Source organism: Orbicella franksi, chromosome 5, assembly GCF_964199315.1.
Source record: "Orbicella franksi chromosome 5, jaOrbFran1.1, whole genome shotgun sequence".
NCBI lineage: Eukaryota > Metazoa > Cnidaria > Anthozoa > Scleractinia > Merulinidae > Orbicella > Orbicella franksi.
The window spans coordinates 9,773,527-9,800,990 of NC_138149.1; the positions used below are offsets into that span (position 1 = coordinate 9,773,527).

The 27,464-nt window shown below is 40.2% G+C and overlaps 1 protein-coding gene across 1 annotated transcript; it reads right to left on the reverse strand.

Moving 5' to 3' along the window:
* Positions 1-1,997: 1,997 nt before the first annotated feature.
* On the reverse strand, positions 1,998-26,446 carry LOC145486579 (collagen alpha-6(VI) chain-like). Its single transcript, XM_081465269.1, has 8 exons — positions 25,807-26,446; positions 15,486-16,064; positions 11,583-11,609; positions 10,850-11,428; positions 10,063-10,635; positions 5,374-5,937; positions 3,747-4,319; positions 1,998-3,316 (listed from the first exon to the last, which is right to left on the reverse strand). The coding sequence occupies exons 1-8, from the start codon at positions 25,880-25,882 to the stop codon at positions 2,682-2,684; spliced, it is 3,606 nt and encodes a 1,201-aa protein (XP_081321395.1). The 5' UTR covers positions 25,883-26,446; the 3' UTR covers positions 1,998-2,681.
* Between the last annotated feature and the right edge of the window lie 1,018 nt (positions 26,447-27,464).

The window sequence follows — 27,464 nt, forward strand, 5'->3', positions numbered from 1 at the left end:
CCTGTACTGAAGCTGAGTTACTGTACAGAACCATGGCTGCTTGACTCTGGTCTGGTGCTAGGCCGAAACTCTTCGCTACTTCCTTGACAAAGTTCTTCTGTTTCAGGTAGTTTCTTTTGCCAATGCTGCCCGAAGAATCGATGATAAATGCCACATCCACAGGAGAGCTACATGGCGGTGGTGCTAATGAGACAGAAATTCAAGGCAATTAGTGTCATGCAGTTGTACTTTCTTGAGACTCGGCAAAGCTCATTCTTGTGCCAGCCCTTCTGTCAAGAGGTCAAGACCTTGTTTTCATGGGCGCCTTCTTGGAAGCCAGACAAGCTAGCTAACGCGCCCAAAGGCCAGACAGATTTACTGACAGCTGGAAAAACAAAGAACACGAGCTGCGGCCTTAAATCATGGCATGAGCGCTTCTCTCGCACTCAGTCAAGTCGCAGAAGGCGACGACAGGCGCCTTTTGAATGGCTGGACACTAGTTTGGGGCGGACATTAACTTGGCGGGCTAGCATGCAAGCAGGAAATCTCAGTATTCCTATCTAGCTAGAGCTGTTTTGCAAAAGCCAAAGTCAGGCCACAAAGCGACCTCTAACTTTGACCACACTCACCAGCCAGTTCGCAGGCCCTGCTGGTCAGGTTGGCCATTTTCAGCAGCAGGTCTTGAAAGTCAGTGGCCACCACAACGTCGTCGTCAGTCTCCGTTACCAATCTTAGTTCATCTCGGTCGACACCACTGCCAATACCCACGGCTAGAACACGAACGCCTGCCTTGCGCAAGGGCTCGGAGGCCTCTCTCAAGCCTTTGGCGTCGGCTGCTGGGGTCTGGGTACCGTCAGTTATCAGCAGGGCAAGCTTAGGCACGCCCGCTCTGGCTTGTGGGAAGATGTCAGTGGCTGCTAAATCCAGCGCTCTGTCGATTCGTGTCTGGCCTCTCTCGTAAGGTAGAGCATCCACAGCTTTGGCGAACTCCTCCGTGGTCGCATACTGGCCGAATCGAGCCTGTACTGAAGCTGAGTTACTGTACAGAACCATGGCTGCTTGACTCTGGTCTGGTGCTAGGCCGAAACTCTTCGCTACTTCCTTGACAAAGTTCTTCTGTTTCAGGTAGTTTCTTTTGCCAATGCTGCCCGAAGAATCGATGATAAATGCCACATCCACAGGAGAGCTACATGGCGGTGGTGCTAATGAGACAGAAATTCAAGGCAATTAGTGTCATGCAGTTGTACTTTCTTGAGACTCAGCAAAGCTTATTCATTTTCAAGCCGTTCTATTAAGAGGTGAATACCTGGTTTTCATGAGAGTAAATCTCTCTATTTTGTACAGATGTTATGGCCTCCATGTATTTTAAAAGGCGTGATTATGAACTTGCTCAGAAAGGCGCTTGTGTTTTTTAACATAATCATGTTTTTTGATACATGTATAAATAAGGGAGTAGAGAGCAGGGGTTTGACGAGGAGAAGCACCCTCTTTAGTTAAAAGGAAAATTCTCTATCTAAAACCAGCATAACGTAATTTCTAAGTAGACACGAACTACGTTAACTTTAAAATCTTATTTTTCCACACGAGAAATTTACACTGAATGTACAAGGATGAGTGAGGGGTAACTGCAAGAAAACACCACGGTATAAAACACTCACGCAATGACGTTCAAGCTAGAACTGTCTAGGTGGTACTAAAGTTGTGTTGGGTGTAGAATATTTGCCGTGTTCGTGTTTTGTTTTCTTTGCCTTATTGGTTAGTGATAGGGTGAATTGATGGGTAGAGTGATGTGTTGTCGTTAATTGTTTTAATAAGGCTTGAGGGAATATTTCAGCACACAAATTAGCGAAATTAAAAAGCGACATTTCGACATCGTCGGATGTCATTGTCAAGTAAATATGTTGGGTAGTTCTTGCATTATAAATAGATCTACAGTTACAGTGGAACCTCCGGTTGCGACGACCTCTCGTAAGCAACCACCTCTCCTCAGCAACCAGTTTTCCAAAATACCAAAAGTTTTCAAGTCAAATCACTATGTTTAGATCCTGTTGTAAGCGACCACCTTTCGTAAGCAACGGCGACCATTTTTAGAGCTAAAAGTTTGAACTTTTCCTTTGTTTTTAACCTCACGTAAGCGAACACTTGATAGATAATGAAGGGAAAAATGGATAATAGTACAAAAAACAAGCTAGTACAAGAAACGGAAATTTGTCAATGGGAAGAACCGGATTTCTTTCTCGAAGTTGACTTTTACAAGAATAAAACACTGCATCGGCATTGGCGCATGGGTTAAGTCTCGCCAGTTACCATATTCTTATGAGGAACAATTTTGAGCCATTATGGTCTAAGCTCGCGAAAGCGACCACCTCCAATAAGCGCTTACGGGAGATTCGACTGTACGCGCATAAGGTGACAAAATACGTTACGTGACAAGAAAACGAGAAAAAGGGACTATCAGGAAACTATGTTAATTAAAACAATCAGAGCAAAATTGTTTGTTTAATTAACATAATTTCCCTTGTCATGATTGTAGGTCTCTTTATAATACAAAAGCTTACCTACACATTTACTTGACAATAACATCCGACGATGTCGAAATGTCGTTTATTAATTTCGCTATATTCTTGAGTTGAGAAGTGTATTAATATGTGGCGAAAGTACGTGTTTTTTCTTGCAAAGGATATCATAATTAGGTCTCATTCTTACAGCTCTGTGGATAGATTTATTTTGAGTACAAGCGAGTCTTTAAACTTACCCGCTTCTTGACAAATCTTGTGGCTGACGTTTTTCCTGTCCAAAATTAGCTCGTCATAGGAATTAGCCCGAAGAACTCGTTCTTCGTCATCCACCATTAGACTCAGTTCTTTAGAGTCAACTTTTGTGCCAACACCAAGAGCAATCACCTTTACTCCTGTCCTCCTTAACTGCGTGGAAGCCACATCTAGAGCTTTTACGTCCTCCTTAGGAGCGTGTTTTCCATTGGTTACGACGAATGCTATTTGAGGTATTCCCGTCCTGCCATATGGTAACACGTCTGCAATAGCTACGTCAAAAGCCTTTTCTATTCTGGCAGGCCCTTTTTTATGGGGCATCTTATGGACAGCTGTCTCAAATTCTCTTGTACTTGACGAATCTCCCAGTTGGAAATGAACTGATGCCGAATCACTGTACTGCACCACGGCCGCTCTACTGGTATTGTGAGAGATTCCAAAGCTCCTTGCGATGGATATTATGAGCGACTTTTGTTTCAGGTAGTCGTCGGTGCTAATAGAGTCTGAAGAATCCAGAATGAAGGTGAGGTCAGCCGCGTAGCCACAGGTTGGTTGCTCGATTGGCTCTGTGAGAAAAATGATCATAAACCATTACATAGAAATTATTGGAAAGATATTTCTGGTTGCAATATCGCAAAACACATGTACAAACGACGAGCAAAATGAATACCAATACAAACAATCGCACAAGTATTGCTACTGAAATTTGAATCAGTGCGAAGTAAACCCAAAGGTCATAGGTAAATGAGTTTTTGATCGGTTGCTACGCTACGTGCATCTCAACATTCCCCATCCTAAAAGTAGCTTTTGCTTATTTTGTTCGTTAATTAAGTATTTTTCTATTCAAGCAACAGCCGGTCTCGTACCAAGCACTTCTTTTCATTAAGTTGAAGAGTTTTGGCAATTCCTGACGGTTGACGGTATTATTGTTAAATGTCTACCCTAAAAGGAGATGAGAAGGTGAACTGAATTACATCCATGCGCACATATTGTTACCTGCTGCACGACAAATGCTAGCGGCGATCTCATGGACTTTCAAGGTTAGATCTTGAAAATTATCCACTTTAAGCAGGTCTTGTTTACGTTCAACCAAATTACCCCATTCCTCAACATCCATCTTTTTGCCAACGCCTACAGGAACCATGCGAATTCCCGCCTTTCTGGAAGTTTCGAAGGCTTGTTTGAGTTCCAAGGCGTTTGGTCCAATCGTTTGCTTCCCATCAGTTAGAACGACTGCGAGCTTGGAAACTCCTGGTCGGGATTTTGGAAATACGTCTCTTGTAGCTAAATTCACTGCTTCGTCCAATCGTCCCTTTCCGCTGCCGTCCTTGCCTTGCGTCAAGTTGGCAACAGCTTTTAGAAAGTCAGGTATGTTCGGAAACTGATCAAGGCTGGTAACAATGGAAGCTTTATCTCCGTAGGTTACAACGGCGGAACGGCTGTTGTTTCCAAAACTTTTCGTTAAAATCTTTAAGAAGGTCATCTGTCGGGAAAATTCACCCTTGCCAATATTTTTGGATGAATCTACCAGAAAGGTGATGTCCGTTGAAAATTGACACGGGGGTGGAACTGCAAACATAATACGAAAACAGGCGATTTATATTACTCATAACTGAGGGGAGCCTGTGCAGGGTCAACGTCGTAAAATCCCATAAAGTACCGTAAAGCTCATGGAAACGCCCGCTTTAGGTCCTTTAGCGTCGTAAAATCCCATAAAGTACGGTAAAGCTACCCTACACGCCCTCTTTAGCGCCGTAAAATCCCTAAAGCACCATAAAGCTACCGTAAACGCCCGCTTTAGACGCCCTTACGGAACAGTAATGGCTTTGAAGATATGATTGATCATCGCAGTTACACACACAACTTAAGCAGCTGTGAATTTGAAGCCTCAATTTTTTTCAGGCTTTAAGCTCACAACTGCTTAAGTTGTGGGTATAACTGTGGTGATCAATCATATCTTCTTATCTTTCTCCGCAGTTCAAATATATGGTATTTCATATATTCACTTGTAGTAATGGCTTTGTTTGGCGCTGTGAAAAAGTATACAAACAAACATAAAAATGACTGTATTTGACGACATCTTTTTTCTATCAATACTGAGCAATCGCTTCCTAACCATCTTTGATCGTTCATATTTGCATTTTCCATGATTTATTTATGCCTCTTCATTACTAAACTTGTTCTTACGGTTATTGTGCATTGCCTGAACGAAAAGTGGCTTGCGTTCTGGCCTGTACACGCTAATACATACTTCACATAAAAGTACCTAATGTAATGTGGCAACTCACTAAACCGGTTGGTGTAAAACTTCGACTGCGGACTGCAGATTGCAGATTGACTGCAGACTGGGGGTAAAATGCAAACTGAAATCGTATTGCAAGCTGCATAAAATCAAATAAATAGATGTCCTTTCTTCTCAATTTCGTGGTAACGCTAGTTAATCTTAAATATTTTCAACTGGATTACTTCTAAAGCTAATCGTTTTTCTCCAGCTTCGCCTGTGTATTTAACCGTCAACCCACAGCCAAAGTCCAAGGTAAAACAAAACTGGATATTCTTGAAGCCAACTTAAGGAGGTTATTGGTCTAGTCATATATACAGAAAGCAATATATATTTACTTACTCGCAGCTTCGCAGGTGCTCTTCGCGAGTCCAACGGAATTCTTCAGTAAGCCAATAAATGAGTCTAAAATGAGGACATCTCCATCACTGTGAACTAGCGCCCGTAAGGATGCGCGATCAATTTTAGAACCAACCCACACGAGTAAAACGCGTACACCTGCCTTTCTCAACGGGAGCACAGAATCTCGCCAACGCCTATCTCTGTCGTCCTTGTCATCGAGGATAACCACAGCGATTTTTGCAACTCTCTCTCTTGCCTTTGGGAATACCTTTTCTTCTACAAGTTTGAGCGCTTCACTCAGATCACCCCGTCCCCCTCCATAGCGCAAGGAAGACAACGCTTCTTCAAATTCGTTCGTGGATGAGAAGGCGTCGAAAGACGCAACCAAGGAAGCCCTGGAATCGCTGACCGTCACTATGGAAGCACGACTCCTTCTTGGTGAAATGCCGAAGCTCTTTGCAATCGTTTTTATGGCGGTCTTTTGTCTCAGAAAGTTGTCTAGCCCAATATCTCCGGAGGGAAAAATGAACGCTAAATCGGCTGAAATGTCGCAGGGGTCCGGTTCTGAAACGGGAGTGAAAATGATTCAAGGAAATTTCATTACTGTTAGAAGTTTCTATTAAGTGTAACCGTTTGTTTCAATAACCGACCTGACTCTCCATGGCTACCAAGAAATGTGTAGGGAAAGGACGTCATTGAGAGCCGTTTGGTAATCGAATCCAATCGTTCGATTGGATTCGTTCATCGAGACAATGGAGAAAAAAAGGCAGTGATCGGTTTTCGAACCCAGTTGTGAGAAAGTATACTTATAAAACTATTTCAACAATTTCTGTCTTATGACTTAAATAGTAGTGCAAATTAATAATCGTTGCGTGACATATACAATTCAGTCACAGTAACTTTTGTTTTCCTTTGTAACTTTTTCTATTCGCCGCTCGCATGTGCATAGTCGTGTCAAGTGACGTAAGGTTTTTCTGGCTAAAATTGTCTTGCGTTAGGTTGTCAAATAAGCCCCTTCTAACCAAATGCGATCGATCTGTTAGTCATGGTGACGTGCACCCAGAGAAACTTATGTTGCGAATACAACCGTGTTTGTTGAGGAGACTTTGAGAGCAGGCGAAATTTTGAAACGATCAAATAGTGAGTGCATTTCCGCTTTGCAGTTTGACTGAATAATGTCAATTACTGTACCAAACATACGTACAAAATGCGGATTTTGAAATAATAATACTATCGCATTACTGTTAAAATCTCAGTTGAAACATCAAACGGAAAATATGAGCAAAATTCTCAACCACCTTACCGAACGAGTCGTCCTAATGCAAACGGAAACATCTCTGGGTGGCAGGCATACCGATTCTTGATAGATTTCCTTGAAGTTGTATACAGAATACTGTCGAAGGCAGTCATCCTAAGGGTCCTAAGGGTCCTAAGAGTCGTGAGCACTGCCGAGAACATTTCAGAGGTCGAAGCGTCTCAAGTTACCTTTACCCCACTCCCTCTCTTTACTTTTGGAATCGACGGCAAAGGAAGGGAAGGGAAAGGGGGGCGGGGGGGGGGGGGAAGGGGGTTGGCAAGAACGTATTTTTATCCCGAGTGATGGGTCGTGCGACTAGTTTGCAAGTTTTGAAGTCGTTGAAATTTTTCAAAAGCATCACACCTACAATCTTGGACGATGTAAAATTAAGACCACCCCTCCCCACATTTCAATGATGGGGAAAATGGCGCGCTTTAGGTTATAGCGCCAGTTTTTCATTGATTAGGGGGAGGGGTGGTTTTATTTCTTGTTTTATTCTGTCCAAGAGCTTGGAAAATTTAAATAAAAAATTAAGGCCACCCCTCCCCCATTTCAATGATTGGAAGAATAGCGCGCTTTGGGTTTAGCGCCAGTTCGTCATTGATTCGGGATGAGGGGTGGTTTAATTTTATTTCCTCTTTTATTCTGTCCAAGATTGTAGCTTGGGCATGAGACGAAATAATTAGTTCTTATCAACCGAGGTCTGAACGGGAGAATGTTGACTGGGTTCGTGAATACGGCAGAGGTTAAGATTCTCCCATACAGACCGACCAAGCTCGGTTTATAAGATGTTTATAATATGCCCAAACAAGAAATCTCGTTTGCACTGTCACGCCATCAAAAATAAAAATCGTAACCATTCAATACATTAAGCCAAGAATCTGGGATATGATAGATGATTGATATATAAACAACCTCGCCAAGATTTAGGTCTGTGCGGTCTTTCATTCTCGCGTTATTCGGAAAAAGTGTTTCACCCAGATTTATAGAGCTTTGTATGGAGCCCCTTGCAAGGGGCACCAACATGGTGGCCGGAAAATACTGTAACAGAAACATCTGTCATTGAGTATTGCTATTGAAACGAAAATTTATAGCTCTAGAGCTCCGATATGTTGAAATTAATAACTCTTCTAATGCAAGCACTGTTCAGTTAGCAAAAACTTGAGCGATAACTCCTCTTTTGACCTACGCGAGTTTTTGTTGGGGCCGCAATTTTAATGTCACGCAACACATAAATTTCAAATTTCAAACGTACTCTCTAACAAAACGAGAAACCCTGTCGAGCTAAACGTTGTAAAACGTCAATTCATTGGAGGGTCTTACATCTAATGAAACTAAAACTTCAAAGGATTGGTAATTTTTAGTTTTGGAAAATGATGACGTCACACGAAAACCGGCAATTTTAGCCGGTTCGTAAGTCACCTTCCATTTTGCTTGCGAATTGGGATAAAAAATCAGATCACAAGAAGGTCGAACTTACTGACATGTATGTTTTTAATTTCTCTAGCCTATTTTATTAACTCAAAAAATTTCTTATAGGCGTTTAAGTCACTCTTCGTGTTGTATTGAGTAATTTGTCCTCCTAGGCTGGCAAAACTTCCCAATTTTGTCGTCAGCTGGTGCTTTATATTGCACAATTTGAACTCAAATTTACCAAAGTTTGTTCAGTTTATTACCCAGGCAGTGAGGCCTGGGTTTAAATTTCGGCTCCGTTTTTTTTCTTTCTTTTCACGTTCAGTCACAAATCGCCATCTGGTCTCTAAAGCGCATGCGTCACCTGTGCATGCGTACAGCACATGGAGTTTGCAGAGGTTGTCGTCGAGAAAAGTTAGCACGGATTCCATGATTTCTAGGGCGATGAAATCACATACAAACGAACACACCGTTCAAGGTAGACCAACACTAAAGGACGTTAAGCGTTTTCGGAACGGGTCGCTGCAAGCCTTACGAGAGATCAATTTACGAGCGAACATTTTGAGTGAATCATGAATCATGTTATACCAAAGGAGCCATCAACCGGGGCTATCAACTCTTCAACTTGATAAAAAGCATCTTCAGAAGTGTCTTCGTATTTTTAGACGTGATCTTGAACCAAGCAGAATCCCAGCACGAGCTCAAGAACGTCTGAGCAACAAGAGCAGAAAGGTTAGAGAATTTGTTTACGAATTCATCTGTTCGAGTACACCTAGGTAAAATGCTCTGAGAAACTTCGTAAAGTATAATAAAGATAAAATCTCGAACTAAACGTTATTCGCTCGTTATTTGCTTGTAACAGAGTTATGTGTCTTAACAAGAGTGAAACTCATGTAGCGAATTACTGTACATTTAAGCTGAAAGGAACTAATGTATGTTGACCCCAGCAAAACAAATCTTGGCTTGCACTGTCACGTAATCCTGACGCAATAAAAAATTTATTCGAAAACCATTTGGTGGATAAAATTAAGAAATTGTGATGTTATAGGAGATTAAGAAAGATGACACTCCTCGAATTTTCAAGTCTGTTCCTTTTTTTCAAGCTCAGATATTCGTCGAAATATTTTGCACAAATTTACAGAGACCAGTATGGAACCATCATGTTGGTGTACCTCCGCGGTACACCTTCATTGCGCCCGGAAAATATTGTAAACATCTGGAACTTACTATGGCTATCTAGGCGACTGATTATCTGTACTGAACAAACAAGCATTTACAGAAGCACTTTTCCTAATATTTTAACCTCTAAATGGGCTAAAAATCACGAGATAAGTATATGATTTCGAAAACTGCGTTCGTAGGTCTATGTCACGCATCGCCATAACTATGAAATTCAAAATGTCTCGCTTGCTTGAGAAACGCAGATAACAACGACAAAGGCTAAGGAAAATAGACTGGAACGTTTACAGGTTGATATAAAGACCTTGACTCATTTCACACCTTAAAGACTTGCAAACGAGTAATAAGCTATTAATCGATTCCAAGAAATGCAATCAAAAGCAGAATAGCTTAAGCACATCAATTCGATTGAATTTCGCACAACTTCAAATGCAGAACATTAGCTCAATTGCAATATAGCTATTGCTTCTCAGTATAACGACTGCCTGGGTACACGCAGCAAAGCGTCTAGTTTAACTTTTTTCTACACGTCTTTGACATTTTCCATTCAGTATTTTTGCTGGATTTTGGATATTTGTTTGTAACTCTCTAGCGGCAAGGGTAATAGGTAGCGTTATATGGATGACAGTCTAGATGGGAAATCTAGAATGCGATCATTAGCTATATCGATTTTAGCTAATCAAATACTTGAGTTTGGTAGTTCCCAGTCGAAGCTAGTCCTTGCAAGACACAGCCATGGAATAAAAAATATAAGGGTTGGGAGAAGTATAGCGAACAAAACAATTATACCCTTCGCTTACCTGCTAAGTAACAAGTGGCTTTAATGAAGCTACCAACTCTGTCAAGCAAGTCCTGGAAGTTCTTTGCGATCAGAACGTCCTCATCCTTCTCCACAATCAGTCTCAACTCATCAGGATTGACCCCTGAACCGACACCTAACGCCAACACCTGAACACCGGCCCTTCGTAAAGGTTCGGACGCCACCTTGAGATCTTTCGTATCACTTTCTTGAGTTTGCTCGCCGTCTGTTATCACAAAGGCTATCTGATGCACACCCTTGCGAGCAAACGGAAAGACCTCTCTGGTAGCAACCTGCAATGCTTTGTCGATGCGTGTCCTGCCTCGCTCGTGACGAAGTCTATCGACAGCTGCCTTGAAAGAATTTGTGCTGGCATAGTCCCGAAATTTAATCTGCACAGAAGCCGAGCTACTAAACAACACAACAGCAGCGCGAGACTGACTTTTGGAAATCCCAAAGCTTTGAGCAACTGCGTTGATGAAGGCTTTTTCTCTTAAGTAGTTGGGTCTTGAAACACTTCCCGATGAGTCCACCAGAAAAGCGATATCTACCGACGCATCACAAGTGGGAAGCTCTGATAAATCAGAATTTAAAACGGTGTTAGTCAGTATTATTTTCTCCTGAAGATAAAAATTTCAGCCTTGGCAAACTGTTAAATTTTGAGCTATTTCAGTCTCAATGTATATGTCTTAAAACAGCAACAAATCAAATAAATTTGAACTTTTGAAATGATGTGGCTCGCGAAATAAGTTTAGTTTCATTAGTTTTTCATTCTACAACAAACGCACCTTCAATGCCTTCACAGGCGGTCCTGACTAGTGGTTGTACTTGCGCTAATAAGGTATCAAAATTGTCTGTTTCTATCACATCCTCGTCGCTGCTGGCAATCATCTTAAGCTCTTCTTCATTCACGTTTCTTCCAACTCCTATTACAATAAGCCGCACTCCTGCAGCTTTGAGAAGCCCAGCTGCCCTATCCAGAGGAATTGCATCGGAGGCTGGGGTCTGTTCTCCATCGGTGAGCACGAAGGCGATTTTTGGAACCAGAAACCGAGCTGTTCCACGTCTACCGAATAAGTCGTTGTATGCTCGCTGAAGGGCGAGATCTATTCGAGTGAATCCACGCTGATGTCTTAACCGTTGCACAGCTCTAGCAAATGACTCAGAACTAGTGTGGTCTGTGAATCTGATATCCGTTGATGCCGACGTGCTGTACACAACAACTGCCGCGCGGGACCCGCCTGGGGAAATATTGAATCTGGCGCCTAAGTCGGACACAAATTGCCTCACTTTCCTGTAGTTTCTGCGGGAGATGCTCCCTGAGGAGTCGACCAGGAAGACGACATCAGCATTGGGGGTACATTTCCCTGTTTTGAAAAACAACAAAGATATTTTCAAGTACTAGTTCATAAATGGTTATTGTCTAGTGACTTCATTTTATTTGTTGCTAAGAATTCTATCCAAACGTTCCAAACGTTTTTGGGATCTACTTTTCAAAGTATTTTGAAATTTAAATCTTACCTTTGTCCTCTGCTGGGGCGCTAAATACTGAAAAAGGGAAAGAACGTTTAAGAAAAGTTAAATCTTTACCATCACTAACAACAAAGAAAACTCTCAGGGAGGAGAACCTCTTTATAAAAAAAGAAAGGGGGTGCTCGTGAGAAATTCGAAAAAGAACCCCCGAGAGGTACCAAGATCCTGTTTTGTGGGGGTGGCTTGAAATTTGGTTCATCCCTAAGAACTACCAATTCTAAGCCACAAAAGACAAAAGGTACCACAAAAGGTAGCACAAAAGGTAGCACAAAAGGTAGCACAAAAGGTAGCACAAAAGATACCACAAAAGATACCACAAAAGATACCACAAAAGGTACCACAAAAGATACCACAAAAGATACCACAAAAGGTACCACAAAAGATACCACAAAAGATACCACAAAAGATACCACAAAAGATACCACAAAAGATACCACAAAAGGTACCACAAAAGATACCACAAAAGATACCACAAAAGGTACCACAAAAGATACCACAAAAGATACCACAAAAGATACCACAAAAGGTAGCACAAAAGATACCACAAAAGATACCACAAAAGATACCACAAAAGATACCACAAAAGGTACCACAAAAGATACCACAAAAGATACCACAAAAGGTACCACAAAAGATACCACAAAAGATACCACAAAAGATACCACAAAAGGTACCACAAAAGATACCACAAAAGATACCACAAAAGATACCACAAAAGGTACCACAAAAGGTACCACAAAAGATACCACAAAAGATACCACAAAAGGTACCACAAAAGATACCACAAAAGGTACCACAAAAGATACCACAAAAGGTACCACAAAAGATACCACAAAAGATACCACAAAAGGTACCACAAAAGGTACCACAAAAGATACCACAAAAGATACCACAAAAGATACCACAAAAGGTACCACAAAAGGTACCACAAAAGATACCACAAAAGATACCACAAAAGATACCACAAAAGATACCACAAAAGATACCGCAAAAGGTACCACAAAAGGTACCACAAAAGATACCACAAAAGGTACCACAAAAGATACCACAAAAGATACCACAAAAGATACCACAAAAGGTACCACAAAAGATACCACAAAAGGTACCACAAAAGATACCACAAAAGGTACCACAAAAGGTACCACAAAAGATACCACAAAAGATACCACAAAAGATACCACAAAAGATACCACAAAAGATACCACAAAAGGTACCACAAAAGGTACCACAAAAGATACCACAAAAGATACCACAAAAGATACCACAAAAGATACCACAAAAGGTACCACAAAAGATACCACAAAAGGTACCACAAAAGATTACAAAAGGTACCACAAAAGATACCACAAAAGGTACCACAAAAGATACCACAAAAGATACCACAAAAGATACCACAAAAGGTACCACAAAAGATACCACAAAAGATACCATAAAAGATACCACAAAAGGTACCACAAAAGGTACCACAAAAGGTACCACAAAAGGTACCACAAAAGATACCACAAAAGATACCACAAAAGATACCACAAAAGATACCACAAAAGATACCACAAAAGATACCACAAAAGATACCACAAAAGGTACCACAAAAGGTACCACAAAAGATACCACAAAAGATACCACAAAAGGTACCACAAAAGATACCACAAAAGGTACCACAAAAGATACCACAAAAGGTACCACAAAAGATACCACAAAAGATACCACAAAAGGTACCACAAAAGGTACCACAAAAGATACCACAAAAGATACCACAAAAGATACCACAAAAGGTACCACAAAAGGTACCACAAAAGATACCACAAAAGATACCACAAAAGATACCACAAAAGATACCACAAAAGATACCGCAAAAGGTACCACAAAAGGTACCACAAAAGATACCACAAAAGGTACCACAAAAGATACCACAAAAGATACCACAAAAGATACCACAAAAGGTACCACAAAAGATACCACAAAAGGTACCACAAAAGATACCACAAAAGGTACCACAAAAGGTACCACAAAAGATACCACAAAAGATACCACAAAAGATACCACAAAAGATACCACAAAAGATACCACAAAAGGTACCACAAAAGGTACCACAAAAGATACCACAAAAGATACCACAAAAGATACCACAAAAGATACCACAAAAGGTACCACAAAAGATACCACAAAAGGTACCACAAAAGATTACAAAAGGTACCACAAAAGATACCACAAAAGGTACCACAAAAGATACCACAAAAGGTACCACAAAAGATACCACAAAAGGTACCACAAAAGATACCACAAAAGATACCATAAAAGATACCACAAAAGGTACCACAAAAGGTACCACAAAAGGTACCACAAAAGGTACCACAAAAGATACCACAAAAGATACCACAAAAGATACCACAAAAGATACCACAAAAGATACCACAAAAGATACCACAAAAGATACCACAAAAGGTACCACAAAAGATACCACAAAAGATACCACAAAAGATACCACATAAGGTACCACAAAAGGTACCACAAAAGGTACCACAAAAGATACCACAAAAGGTACCACAAAAGATACCACAAAAGATACCACAAAAGATACCACAAAAGATACCACAAAAGGTACCACAAAAGATACCACAAAAGGTACCACAAAAGATACCACAAAAGGGACAACAAAAGGTACCACAAAAGGTACCACAAAAGATACCACAAAAGGTACCGCAAAAGGTACCTCAAAAGCTGCCGCTGTGGAGGTTTTGAGGCTGAACACCCTAAGAGGTACTAAAACCGCCCTTTTAACACCAAAAAGGTACGACGAGCACCCCCGCCCTTTTTATGTGGGAGTCCCGCCGGGGAAAACTCCACCCCATCTAAAGTTCCTTTTAACTGTCACCATGTTTGAATTGTTTCAAATTGGGTAGAAACAACGCCAACTGCACCCGGGTAAACACTAATTTATGCTACCTTGAAAAGTAAATAAATGAATTGCACTAAGTGAATTGTTTCATGATTCTTCATAAACTCATAGTGCCAAGTCTTTTGTACTGGTTTGTATTCGTGAAGGCCAGCATAAGGTTGTTATGAATCAGCATTAAATTTACTTTTATAAGCAAGTAAACTTGGCGCAGTTAAGGCGGTCGAGCACAGTTGTTTTTGATATCTCAGTCTGATTCAGTCGCCATTTTCCTAAAACTCTTTATCCTTTTGGCCCCAAAATGGCCGGATGTAGGTTAACAGCACAGCCTTTTATTTGGATAAACAGCCCCTTAAAACCATGTTTCGTACAATTGCAAAAAATCTAGTCGTTAGATTTTCTGAATCATAGACAAGCAACAACCTTGTAACAATTCCCGTTAAACTATTCTTGAAATGCTATTTTTATAACAGTTAAACAGAGAGAATTTTAATTATCAGAATAACTGCAGTATTTAGAATTTCTTAATTGTATTGTAATGCCAGATTATTTTCCATAATCTACTTACTTATTTTCCAAAGTATTTTCTTGCCAAATTTCGTGAAATTCAGAGGAGAGTTTCTCGAGAAATATTCCCATTTGAGACGAAATTATCCCAGATAGCGCTAGTACGGATTGCATGTGTCGGCGCCATGTTTGTTTTTGGGGTGTAATCTTACGTTTGGGCCAATGCTTAGTCGCATTAGAAAGAGCACGGGTAAAAACTGTGTCAAGCTTTATAGTGGGTCAAGGGTTTTTGTTGCCATCGTTTCAAATTGTCGATAAAAGAGATCTTGAATTGGTTGCTTTATCCTCAGTCGTCTGTCACAAAACTTGCAAGTGATTTTGCCATGTAATTATCATGTCACTATAACTATTATCATGTCACTACAACTATTATCATGTCACTCTGACTATAACAACAAAAAAAGTGTGTTTATATTTCTTTGGGAACTTACACTCAAAGCCTTCACAAGCGCTCTTAGTTAATGGCTCCACCTCCTCTAACAAGCCATCAAACGTTTCGGCTAAAATGACATCCTTGTCGCTGCTGGCAATCGACTTTAGTTCTTCCTCTTTCACATTCTTTCCAATTCCTATCGTGATAAGTCGCACTCCTTCATTTTTGAGAAACCTAGCTGCTCTATCCAGAGGTATTGTACCAGGGCTTGGCGTCTGTTCTCCGTCAGTGAGCAGGAAGGCAAGTTTTGGCACATCATATCGTGAGTCAGCTCGTGGACTGAACAAATCATAATAAGCCCTTTGAAGGGCGAGGTCGATCCTAGTGAACCCACGGTGATGTCTCAACTGTTGCACAGCTCTACCAAATGACTCAGAACTGGTGAAGTCCGTGAACTTGATGTCCGTAGACGCACCTGTGCTATAGAGGACGACGGCCGCACGGGATCCCCGTGGAGAAATGTTGAAGTTTGCGGCCAAGTTTGCCACGAATGTTTTCACTTTCCTATAGTTTTTGCCAGAGATGCTCCCTGAAGAGTCGATCAGGAAGGCGACATCGACATTGGGATTACATTTTTCTGTTTGAGAAAATAATGAAACATGAACGGTTTTATTGTGAATTACCCGTGTTTGTTTAAGAAGAGCGCGTGGAACAAAAGATAGTGCTGCGTGGAAAGGACACCACTCGTGCATGGTGAGAAAAAACTTCCCTGGACTCAGTAGAGGACAGACTGAGAAAAAGAACTTCCACCAGGGGAATTCTTGGGACTCTTTATGAAGGGATAAGGAGGTTTTTAACTGTCGGAATTAAAGGCAGTGGTCTTATCAGGCTCCTGATGAGGAAATGATTGTGACAATAAGGATTCAGTACTGGGCAAAGACAGTCCTTCACATTGTTTTGCTTGGCTACGTCATCTGTTCCTTTTTTCTGATCGCTTGACACATCACCATGGTGACGTAAACTCAAAATTATCAAAATGACATGATATGCTGTTTAATATGGTAGCTTGTTGTATGGCAAGGTAGTCTTGAGGTAAATCCGAGCGTTTTGAATGGTTCTTTCTTGGTCGGGATTTTGCCATACGGACCGTTCAATCGGTCATGAGCCATGTACTTTTTGTTTTCGAAAACCGGCAAATTCAATAAACAAGCATAGCCCGAGTGCCGCATAATAAACTATACTTACTAACATAGCTTGCTCGAGCCGTACCGGAGGAATATGGCCCTCCCTCATTTCTGTACGGACCTTGCTGCGCTCGGTCCGTCCTGTTACGAACTCAGGCCGAAACTCCCCAGCACGGCCCTGGGACCAGGTTAGTAAGAGGTTATTATTTTCGTGAGTTAAGACCGAGTCTTGATATAAAGTAGTTTAAAAAGTACGGTACGGTCGTATTTATAGAGTGTTTTTACATGACGTCACAGCAGTCATATTGGTGTCCCAAAACAATAAAATGGCGCCCAAGTTGGTGTGCAAACCAATCCTGTGGGAGCTGAACTCTTTTCTTATGTAAACACTTTTTTTTGTTCCAATAAATTTGCATGGCTTCTGGCCACGTTGGTGAACACGTCCTTGCGCGTGATGATTGCTGAGTGCTGAGCCTAATTAAAAACGTTAGACTGACAGTCTGATAGATGAGTAAATTATTTAATCAGTCTTTTACACAAGGCTTATCTTACGTACAGGGCCTCAGGAACTTCGAGAGAGATTAGCAAAGCAAATTTTCTCTTTCCTGCACAAATCTAACCAAGAGAACTATACTACGGTGCGGTTGGTGATGACAAACTACGGGTTTATATATTTGGCGCGTAAATAGCCAAATGTTATTGCGGGTAATTGTGTCGAGTAATTACTCGACACAAGGCAGCTGCGCGGTTCCGTTATGAAATATTGTCCATATAGAATGCTTTCTCAGCAACAACAACAACGTACAGCCACTGTCTTTTATAACGACTGTTTTAGAACTCAATAACAAATAATTCCGCTATCTTACAGTTTTAACCGCTCGCCATTATCGGAGCGTGCCGTGTTCGTTTGTCTGAGTAACACTGCACGAAGGAAAGAACAATTATGTAACTTGAAGAAAATTAATCTACAGTGTGTTATAACCTTGAAGCCTCTGTTGTCTGCACGATATTAGTGACCCATTGGCATGTTATTTGATAAGCTTTCTTCTTTTAAAAAGCGACGCAAGAACACACACAAATACATATAGATGTTTGCTAGTCTGCTGTCGAGCAAAAACGGGAAAACAAATAATCTTTAAATAGTGGGAGCACACGAGAAGACTCAGTGTCTCGGGGACCTTGTTCAAGTACAAATCCGTTGTGATCCTTGTCCCACAGTTTGAAGCTCTAAGTGCTCTTCCCCTCAAATTCGACTCTGGCACAAGTCGTGGGGATCAGAATGTAGTTGTCAGACTAGAGATGCCGCAGTAACGATCTTTCACCTGATTATCTTTATTGTGAAGAAAAATAATTAAAGCGGATAGAAGTGTTAGTAAAGGTATTATTATTGCTATTTTTAGGGGTTGGCAAATGAAATCTTAGCGTGGAATTTAGATGAGAAATTGAGAGCACACTTTATCCAAAACAGTAATAAAACCAGACATTTTAGAGACAATGACAAATTGAAGATATAAATATTTGAATGCGGCAGCATCTAGATAATTCTACAGCCTATATCTTTAAATACCCGGCGGTAATGAAATATTTCATGAACCCAAAGTGTCTAGGTCTTTAGGTATCATGTATTATATCACAGTTCTACAGATCGTAAATTTATGGGCCTTCGTGAATTTGCCCAATTTCATTTTGAGCGAGACCTGAGCGATTCTGAACAGCTGTATCAACAGAAAATACTGGAAACAGTTAGAATATTGATCGGCATGATATCCATGCAGCAGATGTTTTGTAATTCAGACAGTTATTGTGGTGGTACTTTAGCCCCGCTAAGAGAATAGAGATGGTATATGTCTGGATTCACAATTAGTCAGAGGCAATGACAACATCTTAGTAAGGCTGGGAATGTCATTTTCATGTCTTCCCGTGTCTTTTAGGGCCTTAAAGGGGCTTCTTACGTAAACTAATACAGTTCTATCCGTTCCAGTTCTTTAACTGGATACTAAAAGGGCACATTTTTGTGGAAATAAAATCTTATCATTGTTTTTAAGGTGATTACAGGACGATTAACTCTAATCTTGGATTAAAAGCAGTTAAACCTTTAATTTCTCTTGTTTAAAAGTGTTTTAAATATTTTGTGGTTACTGAAAAGAGACAAAGTCAACTCTACTGGACAAAAATATAAACAGAAATCACTTTTAAAGGTTACAAGTTGAAATGGAAACCTTGGATTAGTTAATAGTGCCCTCCACAACAGCGTCCATCTGCATGCTGTTACAGCCTTTCCGACTTTCCTGGCTGACCTTTTCCTGAACCAAACGCGACATTTTATCTTTCCGAAAACAGGCGATTTTAATTTGCGCATATATACATATTTTTTATTATGAAAACAAATGCCCGGTATTTTAAACTGAATCACCGCAATTTTGGCGCGAGTTCTTTCCATGGGAAAATCATGGTACCCAATCACTCTTACAAAAAAGTGGGCAAACAACTTTCAGCATGCGCAGTCATTTTCGCCGCTGTTTCATGGAAACTAGGAAAGATAACTTTCGATAATCAGACGGGATACTGCCCGTTTAATTCTGCTTGCCTTACTTCATTTTTAGCTGCTAGATGCCGGGATTACTAAAAGGTCAGAGAGTAGCGTGAAGAGCGGCTTACCCCTCCGTCAAATTTCGAAGAAAGGTTATCAGAGTGGAACGTTTTTGTCGTTGTAGGAAAGTTCAGTAGAGATAAAAAATTCCCATTATATTTTAGACGACGCGAAAAATATCTTAGCTTACTATCACGCACTATAACGGTCAGGTGTAATAAAAGACACGTTATTCCCTGGAGACAATTTGGTAGGAATTGTTGGTATCTGCAGAAAACGAAGCAAGTCAAATTGCGAAGCCACATCTTACAAAATTTCCTCTAAAACACATGAAAAATATAGAAACACATACAAGAAGCTAGTGCTTTCTACTTCAGGTAAACTCAAAGGATCGAAGGGGTGCGTGCATTGTAAGTAGATAGCTTTCCCTTCTTTGTACACCAGATCTATTCGCGCGAGACAACATGGTTTATAGTACGTGCAGAGTCCTAAAACATTCTAAAATTCCAGAAATATAATCTTGAAGAATGCAATGAACATAGTGCGGGTAGGAGTATTAATTGCGCTGCCCCTGACTACAAAATTACATGTAAAGAGCCAATTCCTTCCTGCGTCGAAAAATACAGGTATAGGTGATATGCACGTACGGCTATAGTTTCACAACCAGAAGCGGGACCAGTGACTGGAATTTTGTCATGACCTGTTGTTAAGGTTACAGTATACCTTCAGGGGTGTCTCGCGCGCAAGCGATGTAGCGCGTGCAGTTTAAGCTGTAGATACCTAAACCCCTATATCAAATTAAAGCTTATGGAGCTGACTATCAAACTATACCAAGAATTTTGAAAGAAAATGAATTGTCGAATTTTTCACGACCACTAAATGCGAGCGCCCGAATCACCTTTCGAAAGCTACAAGTCAAAGCGAATTTCGTTTTTTGCCAATTTAATTTTTTCCTCGGTTTCAGGGCCCAGAGCGCTTAAAAAACGTGTCTGCGTTTTGGCATATTCAATTGCAGTAAAAAGTTACTGAACATTTTCGAAATAGGATTAAAAAAATGTGGAGTGATCGTACAAAAATCGCTCTCGAAGAAAAAGTATCTCGAAATTAACAATTCCCAGACACGCTTTTGTAGTTTATATGTTAAACTAGTCACTGTCCAAATTTAAGAGCAATTGAACAAAATCCCTTTGAGTTATAACTCTTTAAAGTGTCTGCTTCAAGTGAAAAAATTTATTCGAGAAAACAGCGCTAAGAAAAATTTTATGCTTCGCAAACAAACTCCGCCCACAAACGACTTCAACTGGGTTCTCAGATAACTAAGCCAATCAGTGCAGGAAAAGTTTACTACCGTTAACCTCCTGGTGAAATTTACGCACGAATCTCTAAAAAACTCTTGTGTTTAGCAATGCGCTCAAGGAACCGAAGAAAGAGAGAGAATTTTTCTGTAGCTCGGTTTTTCTTGAAGCTGGTCTGGCAAAATGGGGAAGACTAAAAAGGATACGAACGCTAGAGTGGCTGAGCGAAGGAAACAAACAAAAGAAAGCGCAGAGAGCAACTGTGTGTGGGCAACTGTGCATGGATAATATTTCAAATGGTCTCAATGAGTCCGACGATTCCTCGATATCGGACTCAGCATCCCTGTTATTGCTGTCAAGTTCCGAAATTTTACAGAACCTTTCTTTTCTCTTACCACGAATATTTGCCCGCCTTATAAGATAACTATAGCTTCATCCGCGTGGCGAACTTTCGCTTCTTCACTCATTGATGTATTTTCATTCGTTCTTCGCTGTTTTCGCTTTTTCGAACTGGTCCATGGTTTAAACGTGGTCTATGTTTACTTATAACTTAATAGAGACACGCCTAATACCAAAAATGCTGGGTAGTCAGAACAACAATGCTGATCAACTGAGTAGTCAATTCGTGACATCCATATAGGTAATTCCCGCGAAAATCGTCTCGGTTGATTGCATACGCGCCATAGGGCTGTCAATCAAGAGGTAAACTTTTACTTCCGGTGAAAACGTAAAACCGCCATTTCTCCGCCAATATTTAGCCTTTTTCAAATTTTTTTTTCAGAAATTAGAGATTATTCTTCGACCACTATTTTGACCCAAAAATCCAAATTTGAAGAAAATTGCCGACCCGAAGGTATACTGTAACCTTAAAGAGATTGTACAATAACTATGTTTACGTGTACCCCTGAGTCACGAGAGGGAGAAGGAAAGTGTGTTCAAAACAAGAGCACGAGCTCGCGTTTGGCCGCGGTTCTTTTGGTGCAATTGCGAAATAATTGTGGTAAACTGGCGAGACGAACAACATAACAAGCCGCAAAGCTTCGAATGCGATTTGGTGGAGGAGTTTTATCGTTTCAGCTATTTTTTAGTAAAGAATAGTAATCGAAAGTAAGTAAAGGTTTTTACTCGGGTTTCGGATGAAAGCCCGAGTCCAAAAATGGAAGCAGTTTTCTCCTGGGCCAAATGCCAAGCGTTCCTGGCGTTAAGAGTGGAAACTGGGGATGAGAATTGCGACAGCTCGATTATCGTGTGCTTGCTCTTTGTGAGTATAATTTACAGAATGCTATGTACTGTGAAGAAAGCTTTGAAAAGAAGCATGTCTTATACACACTCATCTCTTATACAAAGATGTTGCACGTTTTCGGAACAGGGCGGCCCACGAATCCTATAGCTTGAGAGCAAGCCAAATTAACAAAGTTTATGCTAGTCCCCACAAGATAACAAATGAGCCATATATGAGTTCAAACTAATGAAACACTGACAAAGCTATATATGGGTACGGACTTGACAACAAACTGTGATGTTGAAAAATCACGAATCTTCGTGAACAGAACTCGAAGATGAGGCAGACAACATGCACTTGAATAAAGAGGTTACTCAACGAAGCAACTTGAGTAGTAAATATGTAAACTTAACTCTTGTGTTAAATCTCGATTCTTGTATTTTTTTTTATTGTGTTCAATACTTGTAAAGTAAGATTGATGTTGCCATGCGAGTCTAGCCTTAACTTATCTTATCTCAACCACTAAATAACATTAAAAATCCTTTTTGATAAATAAATATATTTATCTGCATCGAAACCACTAAATAGTTGTGCATTGCGAGGAACAAACAGGCAATAAAAGAGCCAGAGGCTTTAATATAGAGCTGAGGAAGAGTGTTATGGATAACTATAGACCAACTTGGAAACGTTACGCCAAACGGTTTAGGATGCTCTATCCGTAAGTTAGGTTTTAACCAACTGTGCGAAGTGACAATTTGCCGAATAATTGAAAGAATCTTGGATTTTGAGCGCTGCAACTGATTTTTTCCTCAGGAAGAGTTAACAGTCATAATTATCGCGCTTCTCCCTCGTTTTTGAGACTACGAGTTTTTTAAGGTCTACGTGATATGAAATACGTGAAAATGATTGAGGATTAAATTTCCGTATGTGCTAAATTAAATGAAACAAAATTTGGCAGTAAGTGGAAATGTTGGGCTCCAATTACTGCTGAAATTCAGATAATCACATTGTGTAAGTACCTTTTCCTACCATTATACATGATACTACATTCTGTCCATTTTGGCACAGAACTGATATCGTGCACTTGTTAATTAGGTAGAGTTTTAGGCTTAGAGTGTAATGGAAATTAAAATACCCCCGCAAGGAAAATAAGGATTGCGGTTGTCTCGAAGAGGAGGCGATAGTCAATTAAGGGTGCGCTTTTGCTCTTCTCTATTTTAGCTTTCTTCATCTCTTACTCTAGTTTTTTATGGTGAAAGGAATTAATGGTTCGAGTCCATAGTATCTACTAATGTGAGTCTGAAACATCGACAAATGCTAGCTACAAGATCAAGCCGACATAACGAGAACTTTGTCAGGTATTGCGAGATCAACAAAGCTTTGTCTTCCCTGGAAGATTCAAAAAGGAAACCATTCGGTTGCTTGAAATGTTATCGGTTTAATCAAACTCATTAGTGATGAATGATAAATTGCATTGAATACATCCGTCCGGATTTAGAATTCTGCTTTGATCTCGATTTCACTGTCGTTTTACCTGTTTGTCGGGCACACCTTCACGATTGGCTGAAAATCTAGACAGATTTTGTTTGTATCAGATTTACAATCTCTGACATACGACACAAAATAATTTTTTTTTTAACCTTTATTTAGTATTATATCACATAGTGAGTAATATTAGACGAACGAAGCTTTTTAACCCCCACGTTTCATCTTAAAATGGTGTTACAAAAAGCCCGTACAAAAAGCCCCATTGTTGTCGATTCGATTATTTTCATTCGAGGTTAATAACTCTACCCCATTGTTGTCGATGCGATTATTTTCATCCAGGTTAATAACCTTACTCTCTTGTGGTGCTGAGGAGAAATGTTCTAGAACTATCTAAGCTTCCAGCTTTTTATCAGAGAAGACCAATTCTCCACCCGTTTTACGATCTATTAGTCCCTTTATACATGTAGCTTCTGTTTATTAGATTTGTCTATTACTGCATTTGTGATACTGTTTCTCTTATTGATCAGGCAGGTTTTGTCGGTTTTTACGAATCTCCGTGCGCAGTCTGTGATGAAAGTTCGAAGTGCTTTCGTAATCTTTACTACCGTATGGAATTAAATTAATTATTCTATCTGATTGAGTGATTGATTGATTGATTTATTGGAAAAGGTCGGTTGAAGGTGACCATGCGTGACCTCATCCACTTTCTCTTGTCTTTTCAGTTCCTTGACTTGGGAACACAGTCAAGCGAAAAGAAAAACGTCAAATATACGCCATGCGCAATGCAGACGATTTATGTTTTCTTCATCCTCTCTTAATCATCTTTTTTGACTCATTCTATTACGTTAGCCTTGGTTGCGAACTGGTTGAAGAATTTTATCATCTCACAAAAATAGTAGAAAAAAAAATATATAAAGAACCAATGGTAGAATTTTGTAGTAACAGATGGATAGAATTAATAGTACGCATAAGAAATACTTAGGAAAGTGATCTATGCAGTAATGATACAGTACGACAGTAATTAATTCTTTCATTTTTGCTAGAAAATCTTTGAGATGTCGATTGACAAAAATTCAGTTTTGTGAAATCTTATACAGGTTAAGACCACGAAACCTGTGCACTTAGAAATTGTAGTAATTTTTGTTCTTAGAGTCAATGGGCTGCCGAAAGACATAAAAGAACTTACGGTCAAATGTTAAGTGATCGGATTTTGGGATATCCGAAACAAAGACATGAGTTTGTCTGGGAGTTTTCATCAGTGACTGCAACCAACTGATTCTTGTGGTTTATGTGGACGAAGTTATTTGAGACAGAGAATTTCCCATCACTTTTTTTTTTTTGGATACACTTTTTCACTTAGTTTCCCGCCCCCCCGCCCCCACCCCCAGTCCCAAAGAGGAACTCGTGGAAAAACACCCGTGTGACAAGTAAACCGAGGAAACAATTCATACTTTAATTTTCAAAAAGTTCTCCTGATTAAGGTAGGGTTGCCGTTGTTGTTATCAGCCCAAACTAAAGGGCACATTTGTGAGACTAAAGCACATTTATTCTTAAGCTTCCCAAAATACCGCTAAACCACAGCATCCGATCCTTCAAAAACAAAAGAAGACAACCTAATACCGGAGAAAATACCGCAGATACTCCTAAATCATCAAACTCGCCTATGTTCTAATTTGCACCAATTAAAATCCTTCGCACGTCGATGGCAGGCTTTACCTGTGAGCAACCCCCTCTCCCTCCCGGGGGTTTGCTTATTAATCTGTTTATACAACGCGGTGTTTTCACTCCGACAGGCATTTAAATACTCGGATGGAGTTTGCTGTCATCGCTTTGATACATATAAGGCTACAATGACCGTGGTTTTTCTTTACACTACCATATCTTTAGAAGAAAAGGCTTTGAGGCAATTTGGAGTTAATCCTTGGAATGTTGTCACTAGAACGTCTTTGAGACAATACGTGCACTTTATGACAACTTTTGATAAACTTAAATAGATGAAAATGATCTTCGACGTCGATGAGGGCGGTGTAAAAACAAGTGGGAGTTCTTCTTATTGCTTCGGAAAACATTGACCCTCATGAAAGCAAAGCGTGACTGTAAAATATTGGTTTCCGGATGTGGCACTTACGACTTGGGAAATCGCCCACCTTACATAGTTGTTCTTTCTTTAAAGAGTCGTGCTACAAAGCGCAGTTTAATTAAAAGAAATACAGCACTAGCTAGATATATTTCGTCACGAGCTATTCCAAAAATTAATTCCGCTGATGGCACAGGAGTTCCCGTTTTGATTCATGATAATTGCCGTATCAAGGTTGTCAGACTCCTGATAAAATTAAATCACGTTTATATCATTGATCTGCCAATTTCACGAGATGTATTGTACTTAAGACGACTTTCATGCATGGAACAAATATAGAAATAAATAAATAAATAAATAAATAAATAAATAAATATAGAAAAACAACAACCGTTGCAGAGGATACCAAGAAAGAAAACGGGAACTTTGCCACCACTCTAAAAAAAAATGTTAAGCTTATATGTTCCACAGAAACACATGGAATATCAACGGGGCATAAGCAGTGAAATTGTTCTTCACTTACCTTGTGCGACTGCAAACTGTACGGATATCACAGCAAATACAAATACACCGGGGAGAAACATCCGCTTGTTATTCATGGTCCTAGAATCTCATTTTGTAACGGCGCAAAGGTCCGTTAGGATACAATTCCTTCTATATTCAGCGGAGTGTCGAAAGCTCATAAAATTGGCCGATGGAATACGACAACTTGACAACTATAACAGGTGGGGCTGTAAGTCTTCGTCGTAAACGCAACTTGAAAATGCTGTCGATGAATCAATCGATCTGAGACGCAAAATGGAATGGATAGTTATGTTGTGGCTACTTCCCTGCGAATTGACCATTAATTCGTGGTATCAGTTTTGATACCTCAGAAGGTCCCTATATAAGCAACCGTGCTTGCAGGAGCTGCTCAGAGCTCACGCGATGACAACTTGTCACAGACCGTGTGTGCACGTCGGGAAAGTCCATGCGTTATTGAGGTCTAGCGTTGCTGAATAATCAAGCCTTTCCTCTGTGAGGTGTTGATTTTGCACTGTCATCGTCATCATAACTAAATCCGCAAGTAGGTCGCATAGAAGGCGCGTTCGTAACGCCGTTCTCATGACCACCAAACGTCAAAAACTTTATTTTTTTCAATCTGTAGTCCAAAACGCTTTTAATTTGATATGTAGGACAGGTCAGCACGGTCTCTTTTCCAGTTTTCATGTCTTCAAAAGTGTCTTAAAAAGTGGGTGTGGGATCCAGTTTCCCGTTGATCGTCTGTGAGACTTTATTTATCGCAGCAAGTAGAACGTCTACCGCGGCGCGGTGTAATGCGGCTTATGTGTAATTTGTATGCGATTACAACAGACTTTGTACATGTATAACAGATTCAAGCTGAGAATATCAGCTGACAAATAGAGGTACAGTTGCAGCACGACTCAATAAATTTAACCTTAACGTAACCTGTTTTTGTTTTGTCATTATGACTTGTTTCCTAATCGATCCTTCGGTGCAAAAGAGATGAAAACTGAGGAGGGAGTCATTCGATTTCCAGTCTTGAACTTCCGTTAATTTTGTTTTGCCACCAAAATAGCTCTCGATCCATTTTGCCTTCCACAGCATGGGAAGGAATGCCATATCCATTTCAAAGCGTCTAACTTTTCATACTTGAAAGATGCCGATGGTAAGACAGAGATTGTTCTCTTTTATGAGGTAAATTTCCCAAGTATTGTCAAAAGACCCCCGTGTAAAATATCTAAGATATGCGGGAAATAAATGTGCAGGTAAAGACTAGAAAACAGTATTAGCTCCACAGCAGTCATGGTAATATATATTAACTGATTTAAGTCACTTATAGTTACCGTGTGGTTCAACATTTTTGCGGGAGTTTAACTTTGCGGATCGACCATTTTTTGTGCTTTGCGTGAACTAATTTTAGCGATTGGGAAGACTGGCTTTTCAAGCTGGGTATCAATATTTGCGCGTTTCAGTAAGTCACCTTCAATCAGTCACTCTAACAATTACGTCTTGCTCCGGTGTAGCTAATAGTACCTGCGGACGATCCTTTCTTGTTACCGTTTTAGCAGCTACACCTGTAGTGTACCATGCGCAATTTCATCGTTTTCTTTAAACGGAGGTTTTAAAAAAATGGCATCATGAAGATTTTACAAGTGAAGTTTCGCCAATGGAGTAAAT

Bases quoted from the DNA above. Each gene is read 5' to 3' on its own strand.
- LOC145486579 (XM_081465269.1), bottom strand. From the start codon at position 25,882: ATGAATAACAAGCGGATGTTTCTCCCCGGTGTATTTGTATTTGCTGTG. The intron at 16,065-25,806 runs GTAAGTGAAGAA...TTTCTCAAACAG, and splicing joins ACAGTTTGCAGTCGCACAAG to AAAAATGTAATCCCAATGTC. The intron at 11,610-15,485 runs GTAAGTTCCCAA...TCCCTTTTTCAG, and splicing joins CGCTTGTGAAGGCTTTGAGT to TATTTAGCGCCCCAGCAGAG.